This window comes from Podarcis liolepis (assembly GCF_965112155.1).
Source record: "Podarcis liolepis genome assembly, chromosome: 2".
Lineage (NCBI taxonomy): Eukaryota > Metazoa > Chordata > Lepidosauria > Squamata > Lacertidae > Podarcis > Podarcis liolepis.
Genome location: NC_139555.1, coordinates 4,972,121 through 4,997,749, shown reverse-complemented (window position 1 = coordinate 4,997,749; position 25,629 = coordinate 4,972,121). Strand labels below are relative to the sequence as shown.

Below are 25,629 nucleotides of genomic sequence, written 5' to 3'. Positions count from 1 at the left end.
CAGGATAACAATGAGGGCTAGTGTTTGCAGGAGCACCCCAGCTAAATGATTACCCTTTCTGCCCTTTGAGTCCATACTGCAAGGTCCCCCTTAAAGCAATTACACATTGCTTGGTAGTCAGGGCTGGGAGTTGTTGGGGGGCCCTGGTGTACCCCCATCCTCAAAGGGATCTGTGTGCCAGGGCCTTGTAGTGATCCTGGGTGCTGCAAGCTATTTGGAGAGATGGGGCAGCCTTGGGGTGATGTTTGTGGCTGCTGCCAGCCCTCCAGGTTGGCAACAGGATATTTGTTTGGGCTTCCCCAGGCAATCTCTCCTTTTCTGGATTGATCTCATTGTCTGACTCCATGGCTGCTGCTCCTTGTTGCTGTTGCTGGATGATTGTTGGGGAAAGAAGCTTGGGAGAGAGGCATCAGCGTGAAGGCCTTGTGGGATCTGTTCGACAACTGCCCAAAGTGGCCACTTTGTTTTGCATTGGTTCTCCTGCAAACCATATTGATGTTGCCAAAGGAGACTGGAGGCTTCCCCACAAAGTCCCTTTTGGCAACATCCAGCCTGTATTTGTCTTCTGTGGAACTTCTTAAAAGGTTTTCTGGGGAGAAAGGGTAAAACCGTTTCTAATCCTAATCCCATTGGTAAACAATTTATTATTTGCACAAATTACTTCCAAGCAAATACACTGTGGATAGTCATTCTTCACATATATCAGCACACAGAGAATATCTTTCTTAAAACAACAGGCTTCAGATTGGAAAAACAGAAGCAGACAGAGCCATGCAAGTTCTGAGCAAGGGTGCAAAGGTTTACCTAGATGGGCTTCCCGCTTTCCCACAGGGGTCAAGCAGCTGACTCTCTATCATACTAACAAGCAGGGAATGAATGCAACACCAAGCTTCCTCTGTCAATCAATTGCAAATGGTAAAAACCAGGACACCCCAAAAGTTGTTGACCTTTTTTGGAAGATCCCAAAATCATTGAGCTTTTTTTGTTTGTTTTTTAAAAAATCCAGACGTATGGCATCCCTAGCACACCCACTGCATCTGGGAGTTCCATTTCTCCATCACAACTAGTAGTGATTGAGAGCACTGCAATTCTGTACAATCTTTTTGGTTCCATGGGCCAGATACCTGTCAATCACATATAAATTACATGTCATCACTATTATGTGCCATGATTGAGATGTGGGTTGTCCCACTCTCCTGTCAAAATTCTTTGGACAGGGTTCCCAAGTGCCCAACAGGCAGCTGGATGGCAGGGATCACTGCCTGCTTCCATAGGGCAAATAAGTCAATCAATCAATCAATCAATCAATCAATCAATCATTTTAGAAAGAAGAGCTGCATTTTCCCTATCCTTAAATCTCATGGCACTATATTTCCTTGGCTGTACCAGAGATCTTTTCAAAAAAATCAAAATATATACACAAATGGAAAATAAACCTGTGCAAATTCATTTTTCAATCTTATGTCTGTTACATTCATGGTATATTACCAAAAGGGAAAACAATAGTCCCAAATCTGTAAATGTGACTATTCTAGGGAAAGTGCCCTTCCCAGGTCTCTTCTATTGGCAGAGTCAATAAAGCCCCACCAGCCTTTAACCAAAGTATATATCATCATCATCATCAAACCTTTTATTGGAATCAAATACAAATGTCCATAGCAAATCAATACAGAATTACCACCTCCCCAGTGACACAAAGCTATTGTCAAATGAAAAAAAGGCAAAGCAGTCTAACGTTACATCTCTAGGTCTCCAGAGAGATCAGATGTCTGCAATGTGTTTTGACGACAAAAAACCAAATAAAGATATTTAGCCACTGACTTGGTGAGCTCCTGATCATTCCCCAGTAATAGTAAATGTATGACCTCCAACTCTGGTTTCCGTTTGGGGATGCAGAGTTGATCTAGGAACTGCTGGCGGAGATCAGCATATAATTTAAATTTAAGAACCATGTGTGTAAGAGTTTCCACCTGATGGTCTTCACATGGGCAAATTCTTTCTCCTTCCACCATTCTGGAGAAACTTCCCCAAAGGAGGTTTGATGGATTTGAATTAAACTTGGTCAGCGAAAATGCCCTTCTTTCTTGAGGATTAAGCAAAAATTCAAGATAATTATGGTTAATTTCATGTGCCCAAGGAAGTTGAAAGTGAAGAGAGGAACATATTTTCTCTGCTGCTGCTGTTAGTTGCTGGCGTTCAATATCCCATAAACATGTTGTCATTATAGCCTTGGCAGATGGTGGGTACATCGCTTGCAAAAGTTCCACTGACAGCCCCAGTCGCTGTACCTTTATGTTAAGCCGTTGTAGCCCTGGGGGAGGAAAGGGGTCTAACAAAACTATACTGAGGAGAGGATATTTATCTGTTGTAAGGCAGATGTTTAACCAGCATAAAAGAAACCTCGCCCAGGCAATGGTCTCTACCAAAGTATATATCAATTAGCTTGACCAGTTAATGTTTACATTTTGTATGGTTTCCCCCCAAAAGTGTGACTTGCCAAACCTTTGATACCGAGATTCTAATTGAAGTTATTCCAATGTCTGGCAATAATAGCCCTGTTTTTTTGTTTGTAATATCAACATCTTCTGTCACAATAATGTCCTGCAAAGCCAACTGTGGGGAGGGCAACATTTATTATGTCACCATTAAGCCAATTTCTCTGAATTGTAGTTCCTCAAAACTTTGAAATTTACTATACATGCATATATGAACCAATAGATTGGCACTCTCTCCAACAGTCTAGGATTGCTCAAAGGCATTTTACAACATGTGAGGTGACACTCAAAGCGCGTTGCAAGACACATTTTATATCACATGTATTGGTTTGTGAAGGTAAAAAAAAGGTCTCTCTAGTACATTAGGAATTCTGTATCCAGTGTCCTTGCTTGGCTCATTTGCATCCCCCCCCCCCTCTCTCTCTCTCTCTCTCACACACACACACACAAAAGCAAAACACTGAAATCTAGTATTCTGGGTTGATCTGGGTTTATTGATAGGAAAAAAGAGAACTGAATCATCCTGTATGTGCCAAGGCCAGGCAGGCAGCCCGATTCTTCCAGCCTCTCCCCTTCCTTGGCCAGGGACTCCTCACCTCCAGACACCCATCACGTAAGGTGAACGCTTGTCTTGCTGCAAGAGATTTCAGCCAGGCTTGTGGCTTGAGACTTCACAGAAGTAACAGCCAGCCTTTGCCTTAGGATGCTGTGTTTCAGCACAGTTCAGCACGTACTCCCATGCCGAGGGCCTTAGTATATGTGAAACAATGCCGGCAGAGAGAACAGTTTGCAACATTCTCCCAACCAACCACTATTTCGTATTCTCTCTTTGCTGGGGTTCACTAGACCAAGGCTGCGGACCTTGCACAATGGCTTGGTGCTATGCAAATGAAAAATAGTAGAGGAATGGCCTGTAAACGACAGAGCAGACTTGAACTTGCTTCATGCAAACCTTCCCTCCCCAACAGAATGCTAGGAAGAGGCCAAGACAGGACAGGGAAAGCGTGTCCTCTGCCCTCGCCACCCTCCTCCAGGTTCAAGGCACACAGGTGAGAGGCAGCCATGTGCATAAGCCCAGGGGTTTCCTCCACATACACAAGAGCTTTGGGGGAAGTGGGGTGGGCGGTGAATGAGTTCCAGCTCTCCACTCCATGTTGCATTGAGCCAAAGGCCTGTTTCCACCTGGAACTGCACACCCGAAAACAGCATCAGGTCAAGAGACTCTTGGCTGCACAAAGCTCCCAATGAGTCAAGTGGGTGGCCTGGTTTTTGTTGCTCCTGATGCCAAGCACAGCTGGCATGAGACTGTGAGGGTTGACGCCAACAGCGTGGCATGGGAGGGCACCACAGATTTGGCACCAAGGCTGCCATGGCCGTGTGAGGCAGCTTATGGAAGCCTTTTAGGCTATGGTGGGGACATGCCTGAGGGTACTTGAGAGAGACAGAGAGAGAAGGGGATGGGAAGGAGGGAGAGAAAGAAAGAGAAAGAGAAAGAGAGAAACTCATGAGATGGTAGTGGGTCAAGTTTGCACCTTATGGGCAAGAGATGCCCCTCACACTTGCCCGTCACTTTGTAGGCAATTCTAATGGGATTCTGGTCACTATTGAAACACACTGTTCTTCCTGGCGAGCAACTGAAACGGTGCCCAAGAAGTCTTGCAGGGGGGAAAAGCCACAGGTGACCAAGTTCCAAAGCTTGTTGAGGTTCAGAAATCCAGTTCATCTGAATCAGCGCTGGCAGCAGCTGGTAATTCATCCTGCCTGCGCCCCCACACAAAGCGATAGTTGTCTTCCAGCTGCCGCTGCCTCCGCTGCTCTTTATGAGCTTCTTCCGTACCCTGGATCTAGGAGGGGAAGCAAAAGGCAGTGAGGGCAGGGGAGAAGCACACCAACACATTTGTGTATGTGTATCCATATATCTTCCTATATACATCAAAATGAAACCAACATTGGAGGATTTGTAGTGCTGTATCACAATCTTGGATTTGCACGGAGTCAAGGTGCGGAAAAGTGGTGGTTTAAAACAGCAGAAGCATGACTAAAGCTGGAAAGGAAATGGAGGTTTCAAACAACACCAGAAGTTTTAGGACAGCAGGAATGGAGACAAACTGAAAGGGGAAAAGTGGTGATTGGAAGAGACCACAAGGGCCATCGAGTCCAACCCGCTGCCAAGCAGGAAACAGAATGACAGGGGGTTGAGTACAATGAACATGAGGAGGGGGAGAGAAATGGGATTTCAAAACAAGGTTTGGTACAGCAAAAATGGAGCTGGGAAAGGCTCTGTTGTGTTAGCTTTTTGATGTGGGCAGAGAAGGATACAACACAAAAGCTATTTCTTCTTGTTAAAACTGATTTGCCTTTAAAAAAGACCACACCTCAGTCTCTTTCCATCCTTGCTTTACTCAAACCTCTGCTATTGTTTGAGTACAGTGAGATGGGAGAAAAACTGAAAGGGAAAAAATGACTGTTAAAAACTTCTCCCTCTTCCATTCTTCACTTGTCTCATGTGTGAGAGATAAACTATGATATTCCATACGACCTTTACATTATATGTTTCTCTCCTGCCACTATGTGTTGTCTTCAATAAGAAGTTCCAAATTCAATTTGGGAACTTAACAATTATTTTATTAACAAGCAATCACCCATATATGTGCAACAACCGTCAACTGAAACCTCTCTAACTGAACAAGCTGACAGGCTTGCTCTTAAGCCTCTATTTATTTTCAAGATACGGTAGCATATCAGCACAAAATGTAAGTGTACAAAGTAGCTGCACATTAGGAGAGAGGCGAAGGCAAGGAAATGGGGTGATCTGTGTGCAAGGAAGAGATGAGAAAAGGTGCATAGAGGAAAAAGGGGTGTAAAGGTGAAAATTGGCTTATAAAGGGGGTTACAAAAAGGGGGGTTTAGGAGCCATGAGAAAGGGGTTCAAGATGAAAGCAGGGGTGTGAATGGGTCTGAAGAACAGGAGGAGATTATGGCTTGTTAACTGAGAAGGTGAAAAGTAGGTCCAATATGTAGAAAAAAGAAGATGCAGAACATTACCACGGGGGTGGTTTCTTTCAAAGGGGGTTGCACAAATTGGGGGGAGGTACAGACATGGGGGTGAAGGTGAAAACAGAGGTGTAAAGTGGGGCTGAGGGAAAGAAGAGAGAAATGGCTTCAGAAATAGGGTTGGGAAGGTGAAAAGCAAGCAGGGGCACAGAAGTTTGTGTGTGTGTGTGTGTGTGTGTGTGTGTGTGTGTAATACACACACACACACACACACACACACACACACACACAATCAATCAATCAATCAATCATATTAATGGTGGGTGACAAATTCTAGGTCCCACTGCCAACCCAAGATATTTTGGCACCCTAGGTATAAAACCTAAATGGCAAGCCCTCTCCCCCAACAGGAAAGGAATACAGGGAGTGCACCGCAGAGTCTGCCAGGAGGAAACACATCCCTCATTCCACCAGGAGCCTCTTCTGCCAAGCTTTGTTGACATGAATGGGAAGTGCGCTGCTCCTATTCATTCCTGTGAAACATGCCTAAGAAATGTTCCTGGGAGATTCTGCTCTGTGGGTTTGTTTTGAGTTTCCCACTCTGCTGCTATCTTTAAGGGTGCTGAAAAAGCCACCCTACTTAAGTGATTACCATTTATTAGTCATGGTACAGCTACTTCCTGCAGGGTTTTACCAGGTGAATTTTGTGGTCCTGTCCAACTCTACAATTCTATAATTCTATGTGTAGAGCAGGGCCAGCCCACCCATGAGGCAAGGTGAGGCTACCGCCTCAGGCGGCAGCATCCGCTGTGGCAGAAGATCCAGCCCCCAAGGAATGCATCGCCCACTGCTGCTGACTACAGCTGCAGCAGACTCCTTGGGGACCAGATCTGCCCCCCCCCATGCCACCTCTACAGTGGCCTCTTGGCAAATAGAAGGTGCTGCTGGTCTCTCCCCCCCCCCCCCGTTGTTCCCTTGTTTCCAGTGTAGATCTTAATTCCACTTGTTTCTGATGCAGATCTTCACTCACCCCTTCTTCTCTGGCAGGGGTGGGTGGGGAGTACCATTTTGCAGTTTGCTTCAGGTGCCAAAATGTTTTGGGCCAGCCCTGGTGCACAGCCTTGTCCCCACCAAAGACCACAACTATAGCCAGTCTCTCCACGTCTTCCACACCAGAAGACAGGACTTGCAAGCAGTTCTTCCTCTTCCTTATTCCATATTAAATATAAACATGGTGTGATATGGAGGGGAACAACCTCTTTCTCCTCATTAAAACACTCCCTTCATCTTGGGCCCTCACCAGAATATTGAAGAAGATGTCCTTGAGATTTTTGGTGTCCTCTTCTGACAGCCAATGGGTATCATCATCGTCGCCCAGGCCACCCGTGGTCACAATCTTGATTTCAATTTTACCTGCCAGCCACAAAGTTAGCCACACATTAGTTGCCCTGCCCCCAGTCCTTGGTGGGTCATATTTGAGGGAAATGGCACATGAAGATACAGGAGCACGGCAAGGAGGTCTAGCAGGCTTGCCCTGCTAAGAAAGAGACAGAGGGCATCTCTTAACTGGAGAAGCAACAGCAGGAGATGCAGCCACATCAGGACTAGCCTGCCCTCAAACTACAACCAACATGTGCAGCACCCACACAAAGATCTACACGCAACAGCTGCCAGTCCACCACACCTCTTCCCTGCATCTCCCAGTAATATTTTAGTTAAAGCAGAAGTGCACAGCGACCCAGCTTAGCTCAGTATTTCCCCTGCCTTCTGCAAATGCTGGCCAATGAAGCATTGTTTACCTTTAGATGAAGGTAAACAATGAGCACAACTGTGTCCCATCATGCAGTTGCTATGGCCAAGTGTTATTGGAGCAGTGTGGGGAAGAGTCACAGCGAAAGGTCACAGGCAGTTTGGTCCCCAAAATTCTGTTTGGGGGAAAACAGTACTGCTAGAGGAGCTGTTTTTATGGTCCTCTTCTAGTTTTAAAGAGCTATTAGCTTGGGGGTTTAGCAAGAGTGTGTGCACGCACAACCAGTTATAGTGGTTCCGGAAAGAACAGAACCAAACATTGCAGGTTGGTACATATAAGTTGCATGTTGCTTTCTCCTTCCTTTTAACACAAGGGGAGTGGTTTGGGTTCCAGAGAAACCTCTAATGTTGAAGACAAGAGCATGCTGCTCCCACATTATCACCCCGTACTAAACTGCCCATAGGTCTTTTAATTGTAGAAAGGGTCCAGGAATGGTGATGCAGGTACAGCAGGGATGGATGCTCATCTCCATGGTTACCATGTGTGGGTGAACCTGCATGTTGACATTTGACTAACAAAATGCTTAGCTTGCCATCATTTAAAATCTCAAGAATAGGAGCCACGAGGCCTTTAAGACAGTGGTACCTATGTCCCCACTGTGGAGGGATGTGTGGATCCAGAATTGGCCTCCACAGTTACTTATGGACACACTGTTAAGGCCATATTCATGGAAGACAATCCTACTCAGCTACGAGTGATCACCAAAGAACAAGAAGGTACCTAATCTTGTGTACAGGTAATTAATGCACTTCAGTCACAATTCACTGGGATTTCAAAAAGAACAAAAGTCAGATGTTACATAAAGTCACTTGATGGCTTACTATCTTGACTGCGAGTCCTGGAAGACGTGCTCTCTGACTTGTGGGCCTTTTCCCACCTGGTCTGGGAGGGCAGGGCCCTGACTGACTCCAGCTACAAATGCTGTGGCTGCTGAAGAGAATTTTGGGCTAGGGTAGGGGTTTGTGGCTACTATCACTGTTGCTGATGCTAATTTTTTTGTATTTTTATCTTCAGATCTTATTACGATTATGTGGAAATTGTTCAGTTTGGTTGTGTCTGCTTGATGTCTTTTATTTATTCTTTATTACTACTTTTGTTATGTTTGTTTTTATGTCAATCTTTTCATGTTCTAAACTGTCTTGAGCGTGGTTTTAACTACAGAAAGGTGCACAATACTATGCAGTAGAACCTAGTTCAGGGGTCAGCAACCTTTTTCAGCCCTGGGCCGGTCCACCGTCCCTCAGACCTTGTGGGGGGCCGGACTATATTTTGGAGGAGAAAAAAAATGAACAACTTCCTCTGCCCCACAAATAACCCAGAGATGCATTTTAAATAAAAGGACACATTATACTTGTGTAAAAACACGCTGATTCCCAGACCGACCACAGGCCGGATTTAGAAGGCGATTGGGCCACATCCGGCCCACGGGCCTTAGGTTGTCTACCCCTGACCTAGTTCTTACAAATCCAACTTCCCATTTTCTTTTCTCCTTTAACACTCTGGTTTTGACAGATATTGGCGATTACACTTGAATTCTTCCCCGTCTCCCGTATCAAAGCACATCATAAATGGGATTCACATCAAACTTCTACCTTCATCCACTACAAGCCAGCTCTTTGTTTCCCCCTACTTTACGGCTGAAGGGTCTCAAAATTAAAATGTATAATCTTACAGGCAACTCCTGGTTTAGGCATATCTGAAGGATGCATGATCAAAGATGTCAGGAAAAGGGTGAAAAGGGGCAGGGGCAGAATGGGGTGGAGCGGGCTTACTGTACTTTTAAAAATCTTCAAGTTCTAGAAGTTCAAATCCTGGCCTCAGAAACCTTCTTGGGAGAAGAATTAAGCAGATAAGTACAGTGGTACCTCGGTTTTCAAACAGCTTAGTTCACGAACAACTTGGAACCTGAATGCTGCAAAACTGGAAGTAGGTGTTCCAGTTTTCAAACTTTTTTCGGAAGCCGAACATGCTCCGTTTTGAGTCCTGAGCTTCCGTTTTTACTGTTGCGCTGCTAATTTGTGTCCCCCCATTGTAATTGAATTATTCCATTTCCGATAGCAGTGTTCTGAGGTGATATTTGGAGCTTAAATTTGGTGCTTTTGTTTTTGCTATTTATTTTGCATTATTTGTTTTTGAGGCTTTTTCAGTTAGTTTGTTTTTGTGACTGTGTGGAACCCAATTCAGCTACTGACTGATTGATTGTGGAAATGGATAAAAGCCCCCCACCCCCCCATACGAACAATGACTATCATCAGTGCAGGTAAGAAAAATGTAATTTTAAATTTTATCATCTACAATACCGTCTTATTTATCTTATAGTACAGTACATTGATTATTGCTTTCATTTTATGGATCAATGGTCTCGTTAGTAAAATTCATGTTAAACTGCTGTTTTAGGGGTTGTTTTTAAAAGTCTGGAACAGATTAATCCGTTTTGCATTACTTTCTATGGGAAAGCACGTCCTGGTTTTGGAACGGACTTCCAGAATGGATTCAGTTTGAGAACCAAGGTACCACTGTGAGATTATCAGCTCGGGAGCAGAATGGCCAATGGCTCCCTGTGGTTTGCAATTAAGAGAGCCCTCCAGTGACTTTGCATCCCTGACTGCTCTCCCTTAAAGATCTCCCCCTAAACACAACCCCACCCAGGCTAAAAAGGGCTCAAGGCCACCTCTGGCTGTCCAGGTTACATGGCTGCGTTACCTTCTGCCTTCAGGCCTTCCTTCTCCAACAGGTCCTTAACCACACTCTCTATGTGGCGCAGCTGTGGGTTGTCCCTGCTCATCTCTTGGACTCGCAGCAGCTTCTGCTGAGCGCTGCCTGGCTTTACTTTAGTGACCCTGACTTTCACGCGCCCGTCTGGGTCGCCATCTGAGACAGAAAAGGGGACAGAGGAGGGTCAGTAGGCCAATATTTGTGGAGGGAGGGGGAGAGAGAACGAGAGCGCAAGCTGGAAGGGCCTACAAGCAAGGCTGGGGATAGTCTGCATTCACAAGGAAAATTTCTGCCAATTGTACTTACGGTGCTTTGAGCACAATTTTTTTTCTAAGGGTTTCTTTTCAAAGCATTTGGAAATTTTGCAAAATGCAGAAGGTCCCTGGACTGCAGAGGAAAAGGAAGGCAGGAAGTCCCAGAAAGGTGTGGTGGTTATATTGGGCTGAAAACTGAGCATCCTAAGTCCCTGAAGAGCAAGTTTCTAACCCTTAAGGCAGTCTTTCCCAACCCTGGTGCCCTCCAGACTCCCACCATCCCTGGTAGTGCTGGCTGGGAGCTAAATCTCTGCAGCGTACCCGGTTGGGGAAGGCTGTCTTGTGACGTGAAAGCATCTGGGTAGTGCCTGGCTAGAAATATCACAAGGAAAATGGGGAGAGCTAGGCAAGGTGGCCAAGGCTTCAGTGCCCTGCCTTTCCCAAGGCTAGCAGGAACAATCAACAGTATGAGAAGCAAGCAAAAACGGCAAAATGGGCTTAGCTAAAAAACAAAACAAAAACTTGCACATGGGTTAGAATGAAATGCAAGGGACTTTAAAAAAGGAAAGAGTTGAAATGCAAGGGACTTTAAAAAAGGAAAGAGTTGGGAACTTCTATGTTGCTGGACACCCCCCCCCCCCAGTAGCAAATAACTATTTCCATCAGTTTGGAAACTGGCAAACATTACTGGGAAAACTCCTCCCACCACCAGTTCTCTGTCTACAATGCATCACCCTACCTGCCCTCTGCCTCCCAGTCACTTACTGACCGGTGCTAAGGAAATGCACCTGGGAGCGCAGGTGAAGTCTTGTGTCTTTTTTAAATGCGCAGATAGTCGCAAATGGAGAAGGGCATTAGACAGGCCAGCTCTGGCAAGCTTACAGAATCGCTTTGGCCAACCTGCGGCACCTCCTGCTGCTTTAGAGCAAAACTCCCACCATCCCCAACCAGATGGGCACTGGAGTCCAAAACAGCTGGAGGGCACCAGGTGGGCAAAGCCTGTTCCAGGCAGTTGTGTTACAAAAATGAAACTCTCCAGAGACCTCACAGGCTGTCCCCTGCAGGAATTTTAAGAATGAGAGCAAGGATAAGTGATGAAAGAGCCCTTCTAAGAAGTCTCACCCATTGGGCATTCAAAGGCTTCTCCATAACTACAGTGTTTCTGCTATGGTTTTCTTCATCACATCACAACTTGCTAGCCACCTGCTCCCAAATTATTTGCTAAACCCTTGACATCTTGCCCTGCTCTCTGAACAAGTCCGCATGTGGATCAACCCATTTATGACAAAATGTCACCCCCTGTTGGCTGATCCAAAAACAGTCCTCAAATTTACTGGCACTGAAAAAAATGAAGCCAACCTTATCTGTATGGGAACATACCGGTTGCTGGTTTGGCTACGTCTTCTTCAGCAGTATCGTCCCCATCTGCTGCTACCTCTTCTTCCTCCCCTGGCTGTGGCTCCTGCTCCTCATCTCCTTTATTCAAGTCTTTGCCAGGATCCAGCTTGTCAATAAGCTTGTTGAGGGTAGAGGCCAAAGACTTGGAGGCTTGCTTTCGATCAAACTCACCTTTCAGGCCTTCTGTTTCCAACTCATCCTCCACCTGCCAGTAAACGATCCAAGAAAGGATAAGCTAAGGTCTATTTATTTATTGAGAAAGAGAGAGATCCAGTTGAGTAGCAGCCTGGCTCATTTCCTGCAGTTAAGTGTACAGCAGTTGCTCCCACACTTTCTTGGGCCACTGCTCCCTTGAATCCACTCATCCCAGTACCCCCTCCCTACTAAAAGCAATATTCAGAACAGTGGTTTGCATGACCTACTATGGAAGGTAGTAACACAATAAAATTTGAAACAGCAACAATTAAATGCATACTTAATTAAACAAAACAAATGAACTTGATCTAGTGACACCAGGTTTTCAAAGTCTAACAGTCATTTACACCTTCAGTCCCCCCTTCGCCTGCTTGGTAACCCCCCTGCCCCTCCAGGGGGCCGGACCACCCGCTTCGAGAACCACAGGTGTAGAGTCTGGATCTGCAAGACTCCGCTTTCAATCATATTTCTAGTCCTTGTGGTTGTAAGGCTCCACCAGGGCAACCATACTGACTACACGTCTCGCTGCTGCATCATTCAGACCCCACTTCCTCTGTTACTCCCCTCCCTTCCCCACCACTGGTGCTGCCTGAATAAAGTTCCTTCACTTTGCAGAAAGATTCCCTCTCCTTACTATTCATCATTCTTTGCCAATTTTGTGTCCCCCCCTCTCAGTTTTTTCTAAACTAAAAAACACATACAAAGTTTATAGCCCTTTTTCCCACAAAGGCAGCAAAATATGTGCAAATACAAGGTGATTGGGGACAGAGAACATCCAGGGCCCATCAATGGTTTTCTCGGGTGGGTAGTGCAGAAAGGAAATTATAGCTAGTCTCCTGCATCCTCACCTCATCCATGATGTGACCAAACTCCTTTTCCATCTCAGATTTTACCTCCTCCTTCAACTTGGCCATTTCAGACTTAGGCAGCAGGATGTCTTCCAGTTCCTTCTCAAACTTCCCCAGCAGGTCTTCCTCATCCTTCTCATCCTCCTGGGCCCCTTCTTCAGAGTGCTCTGTCCCTAACGATGGCTCACTTTTGGGTGGAGATTCTTGAGATGCTTCCTCTGGTTCTCTCACCATTTCTTTGTCCTGGAGGGACAAAGGCGAGGCTCAAACTGATCCAGCCGAGATGCCATCACAACATGCGCATCACAAAGGCTGGACAATCCCTGTCCAGTGGCCCCAGGAAGACCTCCCAATTGTTGTTCCCTAGCAAACACCTGGACCCTGAACAAGGAAGTTCCATGTACTAGGCAGATAACAATTCCACACTGTTTACCTAAAAGCAGCTCAGCAATAGCATAGTAAATCTGGAGAGAAGCAAGCCTTCTACTACATCTTACCTTCCTGGCATTCTCCTTCAAGTCACGAATAAACTGCACCAGGTCCCCAGGATTCTTGATAACTTTGAAGTGGATTTTTCTCTTGAAATCTGCAAAGATCCGAGACAGCACATATTATTTATTTATTTATAAATAAAATAATTTATATACCACCCTCTCATAAAGTATCCAGTTAGCATACAGCAATGTCAAAACATTTTTTAAAAGAAACCTTTAAAAGCAACACAGTATGACAGCATCTGACATGGGGGTTTGGTTCCACGGGGTCAGTGTATAGGCAAAAACACGTATACTCAAACCCTGGAAATGCCCCCCCCCCCCCGGCAGCCTTAGCCTTCCAGTGCCAGAGCACTAAGCTGGGTTTTCCTGATGTAAAAAGTACTTTTAGCCCTCCGCCTTGCTTACCAAGCAAGGCATGCTCAGCATACTGGTTTTAGGATGCTTTTGTGAAATCTCATGGGTCCATCCAAGTTCCGATGAGATCTCATGGAGCTACCCACAAGCTTCCAGAGCCTGTGTGCTGAGAGGACCTTGGAGGTTCTTTTCGCACCAGGAAAACTTTGCATGCATTTAATTTGCACAATTTCAGCTGGCCGGCCTTCAACTGTGCAGGGTAGAAAACGCACAAGTTGGATGTGCCTAAGATGCAAGAGGAATGTACAGTGCTGCCCCGCAAGACGAATGCCTCGCAAGACGGAAAACCTGCTAGACGAAAGGGTTTTCCGTTTTTGAGCTGCTTCGCAAGACGATTTTCCCTATGGGCTTGCTTTGCAAGACGAAAACGTCTTGCAAGTGTTCCGATTTTTTTTTGCTTTCCCCCCCTTTTGCTAAGCCGCTAGTAGCCTTTTAGCCGCTAATCCGCTAATCCTTTAATAGCCGCTAAGCCTTTAATAGCCGCTAAACCGCTAATAGCGCTAATCCGCTAAGCCGCTAATAGGGTTGCTTCGCAAGACGAAAAAACCGCTAGACGAAGAGACTCGCGGAACGGATTAATTTCGTTTTGCGAGGCACCACTGTACAAAACAATTAAAATGAGTCACCATTCAACAAAATTTTAAAAAACTGCATAGTCCTCTTAACTTACAAAAGAAATGCACGGAAGTATGCTGGAAGAGTGTTCCACAGCATGGGACCAGTGACCTGGGGAAAACTATCAGCACTTCTCTGGATGATTTCAGTGATCAAGCTGGATACAAGGGTTCCGATGGTCCTTAGGGCATCTTGGACCCAACTTACTCAGGGTCTTGTATATCAACACCAGACCCTTGAACCTGGCCCAGTAGCATATGGGCAACCAGTGGAGATGTTTTAACAGAGGTGTCTCATGCTGTCAGCTGTTTGCCCCCATGTGCAGCTTGGTCGCTGCATTCTGCATCAGCCAGAGCTTCCTGACCAGGTCCGAGGGCAGCCCCACATAAAGTGAATTGTAGTACTCCATTCTTGAGGGTAGCAATGCATGGACTACAGTGGCCAATGGGTCCTAATCCAGTTATGGCCATGGCTGACAAAAGGCACTCCTAGCCACAGAGGTCACTTGGGTCTCGAATGATGGACATATCCAGGAGTACGCCTAAGCTATGTACCTGCTCCTTGAGAGGGAGTGCAACCCTTCCCAGAATGGGCAACTGGCCTATCTTCTGGATACAGGAACCGCCCACCCACAAAGCCTCCATCTTCACTGAATTCAAACTCAAGTTTATTGGCCCTTGTCCAGTCCACCACTGCCTTGAGGCTCTGTTCCAGGGCTTTCACAACCTCTGATTCAGATGGAGAACAGAGCTGCATGTCATCAGCATACAGATGGCACCGTGCTCCAAAGCTTTGTCCTGCAGAAACCTGTAGCCTAAGGGCCAGGGAGTCCAATTGCACTCCTCCCATGTTACTTTTTAGACTCAACAGTGCAGGTTGGCATGAAACCACTCTAGTGCAGTGCCTCCAATCTCCATCCCAGGAAGCTGATCAATGTTTTCAAAAGTTGCTGAGAGACTGAGTAAGAACAACAGGATCACACTCCCTGCCCCTCTCTCTGTAACAGTCATCCATTAAAGTAACCAAGGCTGAGTCAATCCCCAAACCAGACCAAAATCCAGGCGGAAGTGGATCTAGATAAGCAGTGTCATCCAGGAGCACTTGCACTTGCCACCACTCCCTTTCTGAACACTAAACAATGTTAAAAAGAGGAAAGGATGCCTAAGGGGGGGGGGAACCAGCAGTTTCCAAAGACACAGGCCATTAAAAAAAGTCTGACTGTTAACCAGTCTTCTTGAAAGAATAGGAGGAGGAGGGTTCAGAAAGTTCTGAATTCTTTGGTTCAGGTGAACGTTCCTCAAAGCATCTTTTCTGACAGTCCTAAGAGGATTGTTTTCTTGAGCCACAGCACTTATGGGCCACACACTGACCTGCTAGGTGACTGTCTGCTGTCTTCATGATTGGCTCTTCCTCCTGCAGAAAAAAGACAGAAGTTAAACGGCTTTGGGTGCTATGCATAGAAGCCACGGTTGTAGGGTTGCGAGGGAATTATTTCTGCATGATACAGACTGTTGAGTTCTTGTTTCGCCAAAGGAATTCGTTATTACCCGGACCCTGCATTCATCACTTGAGGTCCTTCTTTGTGTGCCTTGTGCATGAGAGGCCCGGAGGGTGGCAACATGAGAACAGGCCTTTTCTGCAGTGGTTCCCCAGGAGGCTCACCTGCCACCTTCATGGCATATCTTTACGCACCAAGAGAAATTGTTTCTCTTCAACCAGGGTTTGGCTGATTAACATTCTATGGCTTTTTAAATGTGTTTGTGGGAGGAGGGGTTATTGGTTTGTTTTTGATTTATTATGTATTTTCCCCCTCGTTTTGATGGCATGGTGCCATCAGTATTTTTATGTTGTGAACTGCTCTGGGATATTTGAATGAAGGGTGGTGCACAAATTTTTAAAATATTTTTCACCCGCAGATCTCAGGCTAGTTCATAACATAAAAATATAACAACAAAATATATAATAAAAATATAACAACAACAACAACAACAAAATAAATATAATAATATAATAAACATATAACAACACCAACATCAATGTTGCATGAGCCAACAACGAACAGATGCATCTATCTAATACCGCAGTGGAGGACTGTATCTGCCCAGTGGGCCAGATCACTAGCTCCCCCATCTTGCATAGGACAGTTTTGACAGGCCAATCACCTGGTGTTAAAAGGACACTAGCTGATCTTTTTGCCCGCAGGTGACAAGCAGCTAATTGGTTGGGTCTTGTGACGTCCCTTGCAAAGCTTTGTTGGAGATGTGTCACGTGAGGTGTAGGGCAGTGGACATGGCTTGGCTGAAGTGAGCTTGTGGGCCAGATGTGGAGATCTGGTGGCCTGCAGGTTCCCCAGCCCTGATTTAGTAGATATGGAACATATGGCTGTGCTTGGATGCAACGCTAAGGCATTGGCAGTGGTGAAGCAACTTACAGGAACATAGGAATCTGCCTTTGACAGTGTCAGACCAGTGTCTGGCTGTTTGACTGACTGACAGGGGCTTTTGAGGGTTTGAGAAAAGTGCCTCTCCCAACCTTATCTGGATATGTCGGGGACTGAACCTGCGTGCAAAGCAGATGCTCCACCCCTCCCATCATTATCCTATGCACAAGGTAATTCCTGTGTGTGCTTTTAAAAGCACTTTGAAGATGTTTTTAGCCAGAAAGGCCTCTTACAGTTAGTTGTGTTAATGCAGGCTTAAGACAATTAGCGGAGTTTCTTTTTCATTACTTGGATTTTATTGTCTCCCTGTTATGACTGATATGTTGCTGTAGTTAGGATATAAATCTGTAAAATAAAATAATTCACTGATAAGTCAAATCTTATAATTTAGGGGATACTTATAAGTGCCTCAGCAACATGCCTAAATAAAAAACAAAGAACTCCCGCACTGGTGGTGTCAGAATCAAGAAAAAGGAAAATATACCAGCTTTGAGGGTAAGAATACACATACACACACACACACACACACACACGTTAAAAGTATTTGGACAGATACTGGTTATGATCAGGTGTGATGACAGGAGGTTACCTTTGTTTGGTCTGGCATCTGGGCTGTCTTCTCATCTCCTCGCAACGCTCTCTCCCAGAAATCAGAGTCATCACCTGGGTCACTTTCAGGAGGAGAAGCAGTTGGAACAGGCTCTGGGGTCACTGACCAAACAGGGAAAACAAAGTTTTTAAAGTGGGAGCAAAGTCATTTGGGCTTACCATGAGCATTTCTACAGTTACACTCAGGATAGAGAATACTCTGCACCACACAAATGCAGAATTCAGCACATTGAGAATCGCAGTTCCTTTTTACAGGTTTCTGGCTTCCAAACCTGCAAGAGCAGGTACTGCCCACTAAAGAGGTGAAGGTCCTGTTTCACCCCGAACCTTACCCCCCACTAATGAAAAAATGGATTACAATATATTTTCTTTTACAATGATGAACAAAATGTTTAAGCCAATCTGCTTATATATTTACTTTTCTAAAATGATTTCTAAGCTTGTGTAACTGGAAGACTTTTATGTAAAATTTTGTACAATATCGGATCATTACAATTCCTGAACACTGAAGGAAACCAAGTCCTGAGTTGTACACTGAGAGCACAACTAATGCAAGAAAAGTATGCACTTCTGCCTCTTGTAGGGCACTGCGGTCGTCACAAGAGAACAAAGGCAGGTTCAATGCCTTCTTTGCTGAGAGCTTGCCCATCTGACAGAATTGCACCAATAGACACCTGAAACTGCAGAGTGCCCCTAAGGATGAAGGCACATTGTGTAAGGGTCCTTGCACATTATCCCAACACAAAAATCAGAGGACCAATATGTTTTTTGGCACTGAAGGCCATACAGTGGACCCTCGGGTTACGTTACCTTCGGGTAACGTAACTTTCGGGTTGTGAACGTGGCAAAACCCGCAAGTGTATACTTCCAGGTTTCACCATGCGCACATGCGCTCTGCGCACTTCGCACATGCGAAGCGCTCTATTGCGTCGCACACATGCACAAAATCAGCACCTCTAGATCTGGACTTTTCGGGGTACATATGGACCTCTGGAATGAATTAAGTTTGTATCCGGATGGTCCACTGTATTTACTGACTTTTTAAAATGGTGACTTGCCTCAGGTTCCGTGTGATCGCCCCACCCCACGGCTACATTTCAGTAACATCCTTGCCAGGTAGTTCCCTACCATTGCCATCTGAATCCTGAACGGCAGAGTTTGGGTCTTGCTCATTCCACAGTCGTGTGTCTAGAGACTTCAGCTCTTCAGAGATCTCCTCCACTTTGCGCTTTGTGTCAGCTGCAAAAATTTACACAATATAGATTAGATGTGCAAACACACACCCCAGTATGTCCAGGTAAGAAACAGGTCATCATCATAGCACCCAATGCAACAAGACAATATTCTCCCAAGCAAGCAGGACTCCTTGGCAGTCAGCGCTCAAATACTACCCAGTTTGCTCTCCCTGTGCTATGCGGCTCTTCTGGCATTTGGAGGGCAAAGTGGGCACCAGAAATAGGAATCCTGAAATCCTGTGCCAAGAAATCTGGCATTCTGCCACCAAGTGCCCACGTTACACAGGTGAAAATACCTGCATACTTTGTTTTGTGTTGGGAGGTGTAGTGTTCAAAATACAAAATGAGATAAAGTCATCTAGCGCTTTTCAGGCTAAGTGGAATTTGAATCCAAGCCATCCCTTACCACCAACTCTTTATTCTGTTTCTGCTTTGAGGCCGTGATGCACACGAGAGAACTCTACACACCATTCAATCTCCCTGAAAGGAGGGGCTTACGCTTCAAATGCACTTAAGATACTTCTGTCACACTGCTGAATCCTGCCTTGCAAGGGCTAAGTTCTAAAAATGCCACCGGATCAAAGCGAATAGCCCTGGCCAAGAGGGCACCGAAGGGGCCTCCACCTCCTCCCTGACCAGTTGTACTACTTACACACTTGGGCCTTGACATATTCCACATATTCTGCAGGGCTCAGGGCCGGGTGACAGCGGATGGTCTGAGGGGTGGCAGTGGACGGTGGCCGCAGAAATGGGTGGTGGCAGATGCGGGTGGTGTGGATGGTCAGCACGTAGGAGCAGGACTGGGGCTCGTCCACACGGGCAATGTAGTCACCTGAACCTTCCTCACACAGAAACTGCGATTTAGATATAGAGAAATATAGAAAGCTGTTTTATACTGACTCAGATCATAGCGTCCATCTAGCCTAGAACTTTGTGTTCTATTCCTCTGGCAACCAGCAGCTCTGCAAGACCTCAGGCACCAAACTTTCCTTGCTCTGCTCCTGGAGAGCCTTTAAATATGGATATTGGCAAGATTTTGCCTGGGACTCCTGCACCCACTGCACATTCTCCACCCACTGAGCTATGGCTCTTACCCCCAAGATAGCTTTCCATGAGTTGCCAGGAGTGGGGACAGAAGAGAGGCTAATCTCGCTTTGAAAGGCACATGCATGGAATCCAGGTTTCTCTGCCAGGATGAAGGGGGAAGGTCACATTGGTTAAAGAAAGCATGGGGACTCTGAGTCCCTCCAGATGTGGTTGGACTCCCATCAGCCGCAGTTAGCATAGCCAATGGTCAGGAGAGATGGGAGTTGCATCTAGCAAGATGTGTTGCAGCACAGATCCCACATCCCTGGGTTGAAGGTCAGCCCAAGGTCAAACAGCAGCAGGGTAAATTTATGAGACAACGTCCCTCCATTTCCTTCTGCTTCACAATGTGCACTTCCTAACACTTCCTTGGCAGCTACATAAAAGCCTAATCTATTTATTTATTGATTATATATATATTTGATACCTCTTATGATTACAAATACCGTATTTTTTGCACCATAACACTCACTTTTTTCCTCCTAGAAAGTAAGGGGAAATGTCTGTGTGTGTTATGGAGCGAATGCCTGTGGCTGGCAGGGGGGGGGGGGGAATCTGCTGCAGTCGTGAGCAGAGGATCCATGGTTCCCCTTCCTTCCCTCCTCCGTGGTTACAAAGCATGGATCCACATGGATCCTCAGGATTTTTGCATTGGGCTACTCCAAACTCACTGTCAGATCACATGTCTGTGGCCACAGCATGAACCACAAAAATCATATATCCACTATTTCGTTTAGAATATTTTTTTTCTTGTTTTCCTCCTCTAAAAACTACATGCGTGTTATGGTCTGGTGCGTGTTATAGAGCGAAAAATACGGTAAATCTCAAAGCAGTTTACCAAGATAGAAAGAAAACATGCAATAAAATTATTCCAATAAAAAAGTACATTGTGGATTATCACCTATGGTGTAGGGCAGAAGGATCCAGTGCTAATTGTCAGGGAAAGCCTGAGCAAGCAGGTGAGTTTTCTATGCATGTCAGAAAAACCCTGGCCCTGAATTGGTCAGAGTTTTATATGTTAACAACAACACCTTAAAAGGTGGATTGGCAGCCAATGAACAGGCATTTGCAAGAGGAAAAATGGGGAACAAACTAACATGCATGACAGCACAAACAGGAAGCTCTTTATAGCTCTCTCCTCTGCATGAAACACAGGTGGAGAACCCATTCAGTGGTGCCCCGCAAGACGAATGCCTCGCAAGACGGAAAACCCGCTAGACGAAAGGGTTTTCCGTTTTTCGATGCGCTTCGCAAGACAAATTTCCCTATGGGCTTGCTTCGCAAGACGAAAACGTCTTGCAAGTCTTGCGATTTTTTTCGCTCCCCCCCTTTTTCTAAGCCGCTAAGCCACTAATAGCCTTTTAGCCGCTTAGCCGCTAAGCCTTTAATAGCCGCTAAACCGCTAATAGCGCTAATCCGCTAATAGGTTTGCTTCACAAGACGGAAAAAACCGCTAGACGAAGAGACTCGCGGAACGGATTATTTTTGTCTTGCGAGGCACCACTGTATTCCAAGCATTCCTAGGCCCAACTTCCAACTCTCGGCTCAGCATCTCTCAAGTCAACTATAGACCAGGGACCCTGTGGCCCTCCAACTCTCATCAGCCCCAGCCAACATTGCCAATGGCCAGGAATCATGGCAAATGTAGTCTAGCAGCATCTGGTGGGATACATGGAAAATGTCTGTTCCTGCCCATCACACAGCTCTGGCTACCTGAATGGAGACTTTCACTTGTGCATGAAGGGTTCTAAAGGACAAGAGAGCCATACTTCCTTTCCTCTCAGCTGCTGACTCAGGAAACTTCCGCACAGTGCAACCAAGTTCCTTTCCTTACCCTGACTTCAGCCTCCCGGGGCTTCCCGTTCAAGTTGCACTTGGATCCGTTGACATAGGTCTGGCTGTGGTAACGCTTCAGCTTGTGCTGCTTGGAAGCCTGTGATGCGGGGAGAGAGAACCAGAAAACACTCAGGGCCTTGGGGGGGGGGGGAGTTTCACTGCTGCAAGCCCCTATTGAGCAGAAGCTGAAGGTAATCTGCTTTGAGCTGGGCCTAGATGCAAGCAAGAGTTTATTCAGGGACAGCTGCAGACTGTCCTTAGCATACCCTCCCCCAAGCTGGTACTCTCCAAATATTGTTGTACTGCAACTCTCATCGTCCCTTATTATGGGACAGGAAGGCTCCTGAACCAGGGGCTTAATTTGCTTTCCAAGAATTGCCTTACTCTGCTTTTTAAACTCCTTGTGCATAGCAAGGAGGGACCTCCAGACCTCTTCTCTACTTTCCCCACATCCGTTCCTTTTCTTCTCCCCGCCTCCCAGCCTCCCTCACTGGCAGCATGGTTGCCACAATCATCCCTGAATACTTTCAAGGTGGTAGCGGCAGCAGTGGCATCTGTCCCTATTTTCCATTGGAGAAGCCTTCCCCAGACTGGAGCCCTTCCAGAGATTCCTGGACTCCAGCACACTATCGGCCCCCAGCCAGCACAAAGCAACTTACAAGCAAAATAAACCCACTCCACATACATGCATTAAAACCAAGGAAAAAAAGATACATTAAAAACTTCCCCACCTCTTCTAAAAGGCAAAAACAAAAAGTTAACAACCAAAGGCCTGGTTAAAGGGATATGCTTTTGCTTGTGCCTGAAGTGACCCAAAGTGACTTACAAATTGGGAGTTTTCATTGCCATTCCCCTCTACTGATGTCAAGAGTGTTTTATCTCAAGGTACACTAAATCGAAGAGCTTCAGGCTGGGGGAAGGGGGAGGAAAGGTCTATTACGGAAAGCAAGTGAAACATCAGATTTGATTTATGTTCAGCAGTTAGGAGGTTGGAGAGCTACCTAAGCCTTAGGGATGCTCACTCAAGTTTTTCCCCATTGCATGAAGTGATCAAGGGCCTAGGGAACACCCACCTTGGCAGTTTCGTTGTCCCAGTCGAATGCGGACTGGTAGTACCCCAGGTACAGAATGTCACCTTTGATTTCAGACTCTGGGGGTGGGGGAAGACACAGGGAAAGATGAAAAGTGTCACTTTGTTAACTGGAAGCTTGGACCTCAGGAGAGAGTAATAATGATGATGATGATGATGATGATGATGATAACAACATCTTAGCATGAACCAGAGGCTGAGAAAAGACCTGCTTCAGTTGTGCCGCCACAGTGTAAATTCAAGCTATGAATCTGGCTACACTGACCACCACACACAAAAGACGCCCTTTCACTAAAAACAAAATGTTAGATATCTACCATATTTTTCGCCCCATAGGACGCACCGGCCCATAGGACACACCAAGTTTTTTTTGGGGGGGGAATAAAGGGGGAAAAAATATTCCCCCCCCCCCCAGGCGCTTGTGGGGCTGGCAGCGGGGAGAAGCGCTCTTCTCCCCGCCGCCTGCCTGCAGACCAGGTCCGGGGACAGCGGGAAGACGCGCTGCGCCTCCCAGCTGTCCCCGGAGCTTGCGGGGCAGGCAGCGGGGAGAAGCGCTCTTCTCCCCACCATCAGCCTCCAAACCACATCGGGAGACAGCGGGATGGCGGCGTTCCCCCTCCCCGCTGTCCCCCGACCTTGTGGGGCTGGCGCTGCGGCTCTCCTGAAGCCTGGAGAGCGAGAGGGGTCAGTGCGCACCGACCCCTCTCGCTTTCCAGGCTTCAGCGAAAGCCTGCATTCGCCCCATTGGACACACACACATTTCCCCTTCATTTTTGGAGGGGGAAAAGTGTGTCCTATAGGGCGAAAAATACGGTAAGTCTAAGCTAATCACGCCACTAGTTTCCTGACACATATGTTTTGTTTGCATAAAATTTGTGATTATAGATTAGGGGCTATCCCAGCTAAGAAACGGAAGGGATTAGTAAGAAGTACAGTTTCAAATCTGCATATTGATGCAAAAAGGGAAAGCACACCAGACTGAAGAACCCTCACTTCCTTTTGAGAACACAGCTATGCACCCTATCAGTTCAAAGTAGCTGGACAGCCATTCCTGGTTTGCTGACATGAACTGCTTCAGTCATCAGCCTCTGACAGTGTTGGAAGACCCCCACCCTGGCCAAACTCTACAATATGGGGAGACTATGGACCTCTCGTTATAAGACTATTGTTAAGAATTAACCGTGTATACAGACCTATGGTTAAGGTTTATTAAATGGGTGGCACTATACTCACAACACAATTCTGGGGACTGTGGTTGCTCTTTTTCCACTGCAGATCAGCAAAGTGGGAGGCACTTTGCAGCAGGGAAGTGGGAAGCTGAATCCAGAGATGGAGACCGGAGGCTCTGAGATACTGCTGGAGTCCAACTCCCACCAGCCCTGGTCAGCAATCATAGGAGTTGTGGTCCAGAGGCACCTGAAGAGCCAAAGGGTCTCCATCCCTGGCTTAACTGTTCACTGATTATTTATTTCTACTCCACCTTTCATGCCAAAGACCTGTCAGGCTGACTAATATTAAAAGGGGGAAAATGAGCATTGTATCCAGAGAAAGTTGAGTGGAACTCTTTTGAATAATAAGACTTCCTTGGCTTTCTTTTCTACCACAACTCCATTTCACCTCCCAGAAGCCATTTCTGAGACTTGGTGGGCCCTCTGGAACAGTGGGTTATTGCAGCAATCCTCCTGCTCCACCAAAGCAAATTGTGCCAATGCATATTGCGGTTGAGAAGCAGGCAAGCATGACTCCCAGACCTGTCTTTGCCACCACCAGCCCACTTCTGTTCTGAGTGAATCATATATTCTTCACTGTTGTGTCATCCGGGGTGGGGAGGTTTAAACCTTCCGTTACAGTGGAGATGAAAAGAACCAAACCCGGTTGGGTAAAGCGAGCAAACATGGTCTGGGGGGTGTGGGGCTTGCAGAAAGCTGGATAGGAGGATCTGAAGGGTCAAAGGCTCCCCATACATACTTTGAACCTAAACCAAGCAGATGAGAGAAACCGACAAAAGAGAAGAGAGTACCTTCCATGTGGTATTGCTGGATGTGCTTCCCGTAGCAGAACTCGTACGTCCACCAGTCCTTGGTCTGAGAGAAAAGGGAGACGGTAAAGCCTAGGTGATTTGGCTGAAGCAAAAAATCTTGTTGTAAGAGCCCCATTGCATTATAATTCTCTTGAAGTATTACACCCAAATTAGGCAATGCCTAATCATGCAAATGAGTGGAGTGGACATGGAAGTGTTGGGTTTCACTGAAGTTTTGGTTATCAAAGCGGGAAAAGCTCAAGGACTCAGGAGTGGAGAGAGGGGAGGGGGAGAAAGAGAAAGATAAGAAGAATCTCAATGGAGTTTTAATAAGGCTGCAAGATTGAAGTTAGCATTTTAGCTGGGTACCGGCTTCGGTTCCTTAAAGGAGGCACTCCCCATGACAGCAAGAGATTGTTGGCGAAGGAAAAACAAGGATGATTGAGGGTAATCATCCTTGCAAATTTCCCCAGGGACAGGGGAAACGGGCTTCACTTGCAGTTCATTAACAGAGAGCCCAGGGGTGGCTTCCACTGCTTCTCTTCTTGCATCTGGTCTCCCAACATTTAATCCCAACCCTTAGCCCAAAGTTACCTTGGTAAGGCAAGGAGCCACTTCCATGGGCTTCAGCAGTTCTGAGATTCCAAGTCCACTGTAACTCCGTGGGTGTTCCTCTTTTTCCTGGTGGATCTTCACTGCGGCAGCAGGTAGCCGGCACTCGTACATCTGCTTGTATTTGGATGAGATACTCACCACATCAGATGACTTGCTCTGGGAAGATATAAGCAAAGGAGCTGGGTGAGAAGAGATAAATTAGCGGCAGGCAGCAGCCTGACTTCCCCAAAAGGACAAGGGAAGCAGGAGCCCAGGAGATACAAACAGCAAGAACAGGACTAAGGTTTGCCTTATGGAGAACCAGTCTCCAGACACTTTAAAGTGGTTCTTTGGATCCACCATATGAGCCTGCTATCACACGGGACCACACGGGACAATGGCTAAAGCATGAAAGAGTTTTTTATTTAGCAATTTATTTTTAGGGGAAAAGGCAAAAGTCAGACTTTGCTGTGATGCAACATCT

General features: G+C 46.3%; 1 protein-coding gene across 4 annotated transcripts in view; it reads right to left on the bottom strand.

The window, feature by feature from the left end:
* Positions 1-2,968: 2,968 nt before the first annotated feature.
* OS9 (OS9 endoplasmic reticulum lectin) overlaps positions 2,969-25,629 on the bottom strand; it is a 33,195-nt gene continuing 10,534 nt past the window's right edge. The window contains exons 2-15 of one of the 4 annotated variants that reach the window (XM_083489468.1): positions 25,146-25,322; positions 24,552-24,615; positions 22,515-22,591; positions 21,440-21,538; positions 19,172-19,373; positions 18,413-18,523; positions 17,265-17,386; positions 15,606-15,648; positions 13,207-13,295; positions 12,710-12,952; positions 11,649-11,871; positions 10,003-10,170; positions 6,790-6,902; positions 2,969-4,339 (exon numbers count right to left, since the gene is read on the bottom strand). In XM_083489468.1, coding sequence (XP_083345594.1) covers positions 4,202-4,339; positions 6,790-6,902; positions 10,003-10,170; positions 11,649-11,871; positions 12,710-12,952; positions 13,207-13,295; positions 15,606-15,648; positions 17,265-17,386; positions 18,413-18,523; positions 19,172-19,373; positions 21,440-21,538; positions 22,515-22,591; positions 24,552-24,615; positions 25,146-25,322 — 1,869 coding nt within the window. In that variant the 3' untranslated portion in view covers positions 2,969-4,201. Of the gene's footprint in view, positions 4,340-6,789; positions 6,903-10,002; positions 10,171-11,648; positions 11,872-12,709; positions 12,953-13,206; positions 13,296-15,605; positions 15,649-17,264; positions 17,387-18,397; positions 18,524-19,171; positions 19,374-21,439; positions 21,539-22,514; positions 22,592-24,551; positions 24,616-25,145; positions 25,323-25,629 lie in introns of all 4 variants that reach the window. The other 3 variants (XM_083489467.1, XM_083489470.1, XM_083489469.1) reach the window with 3 other exon arrangements.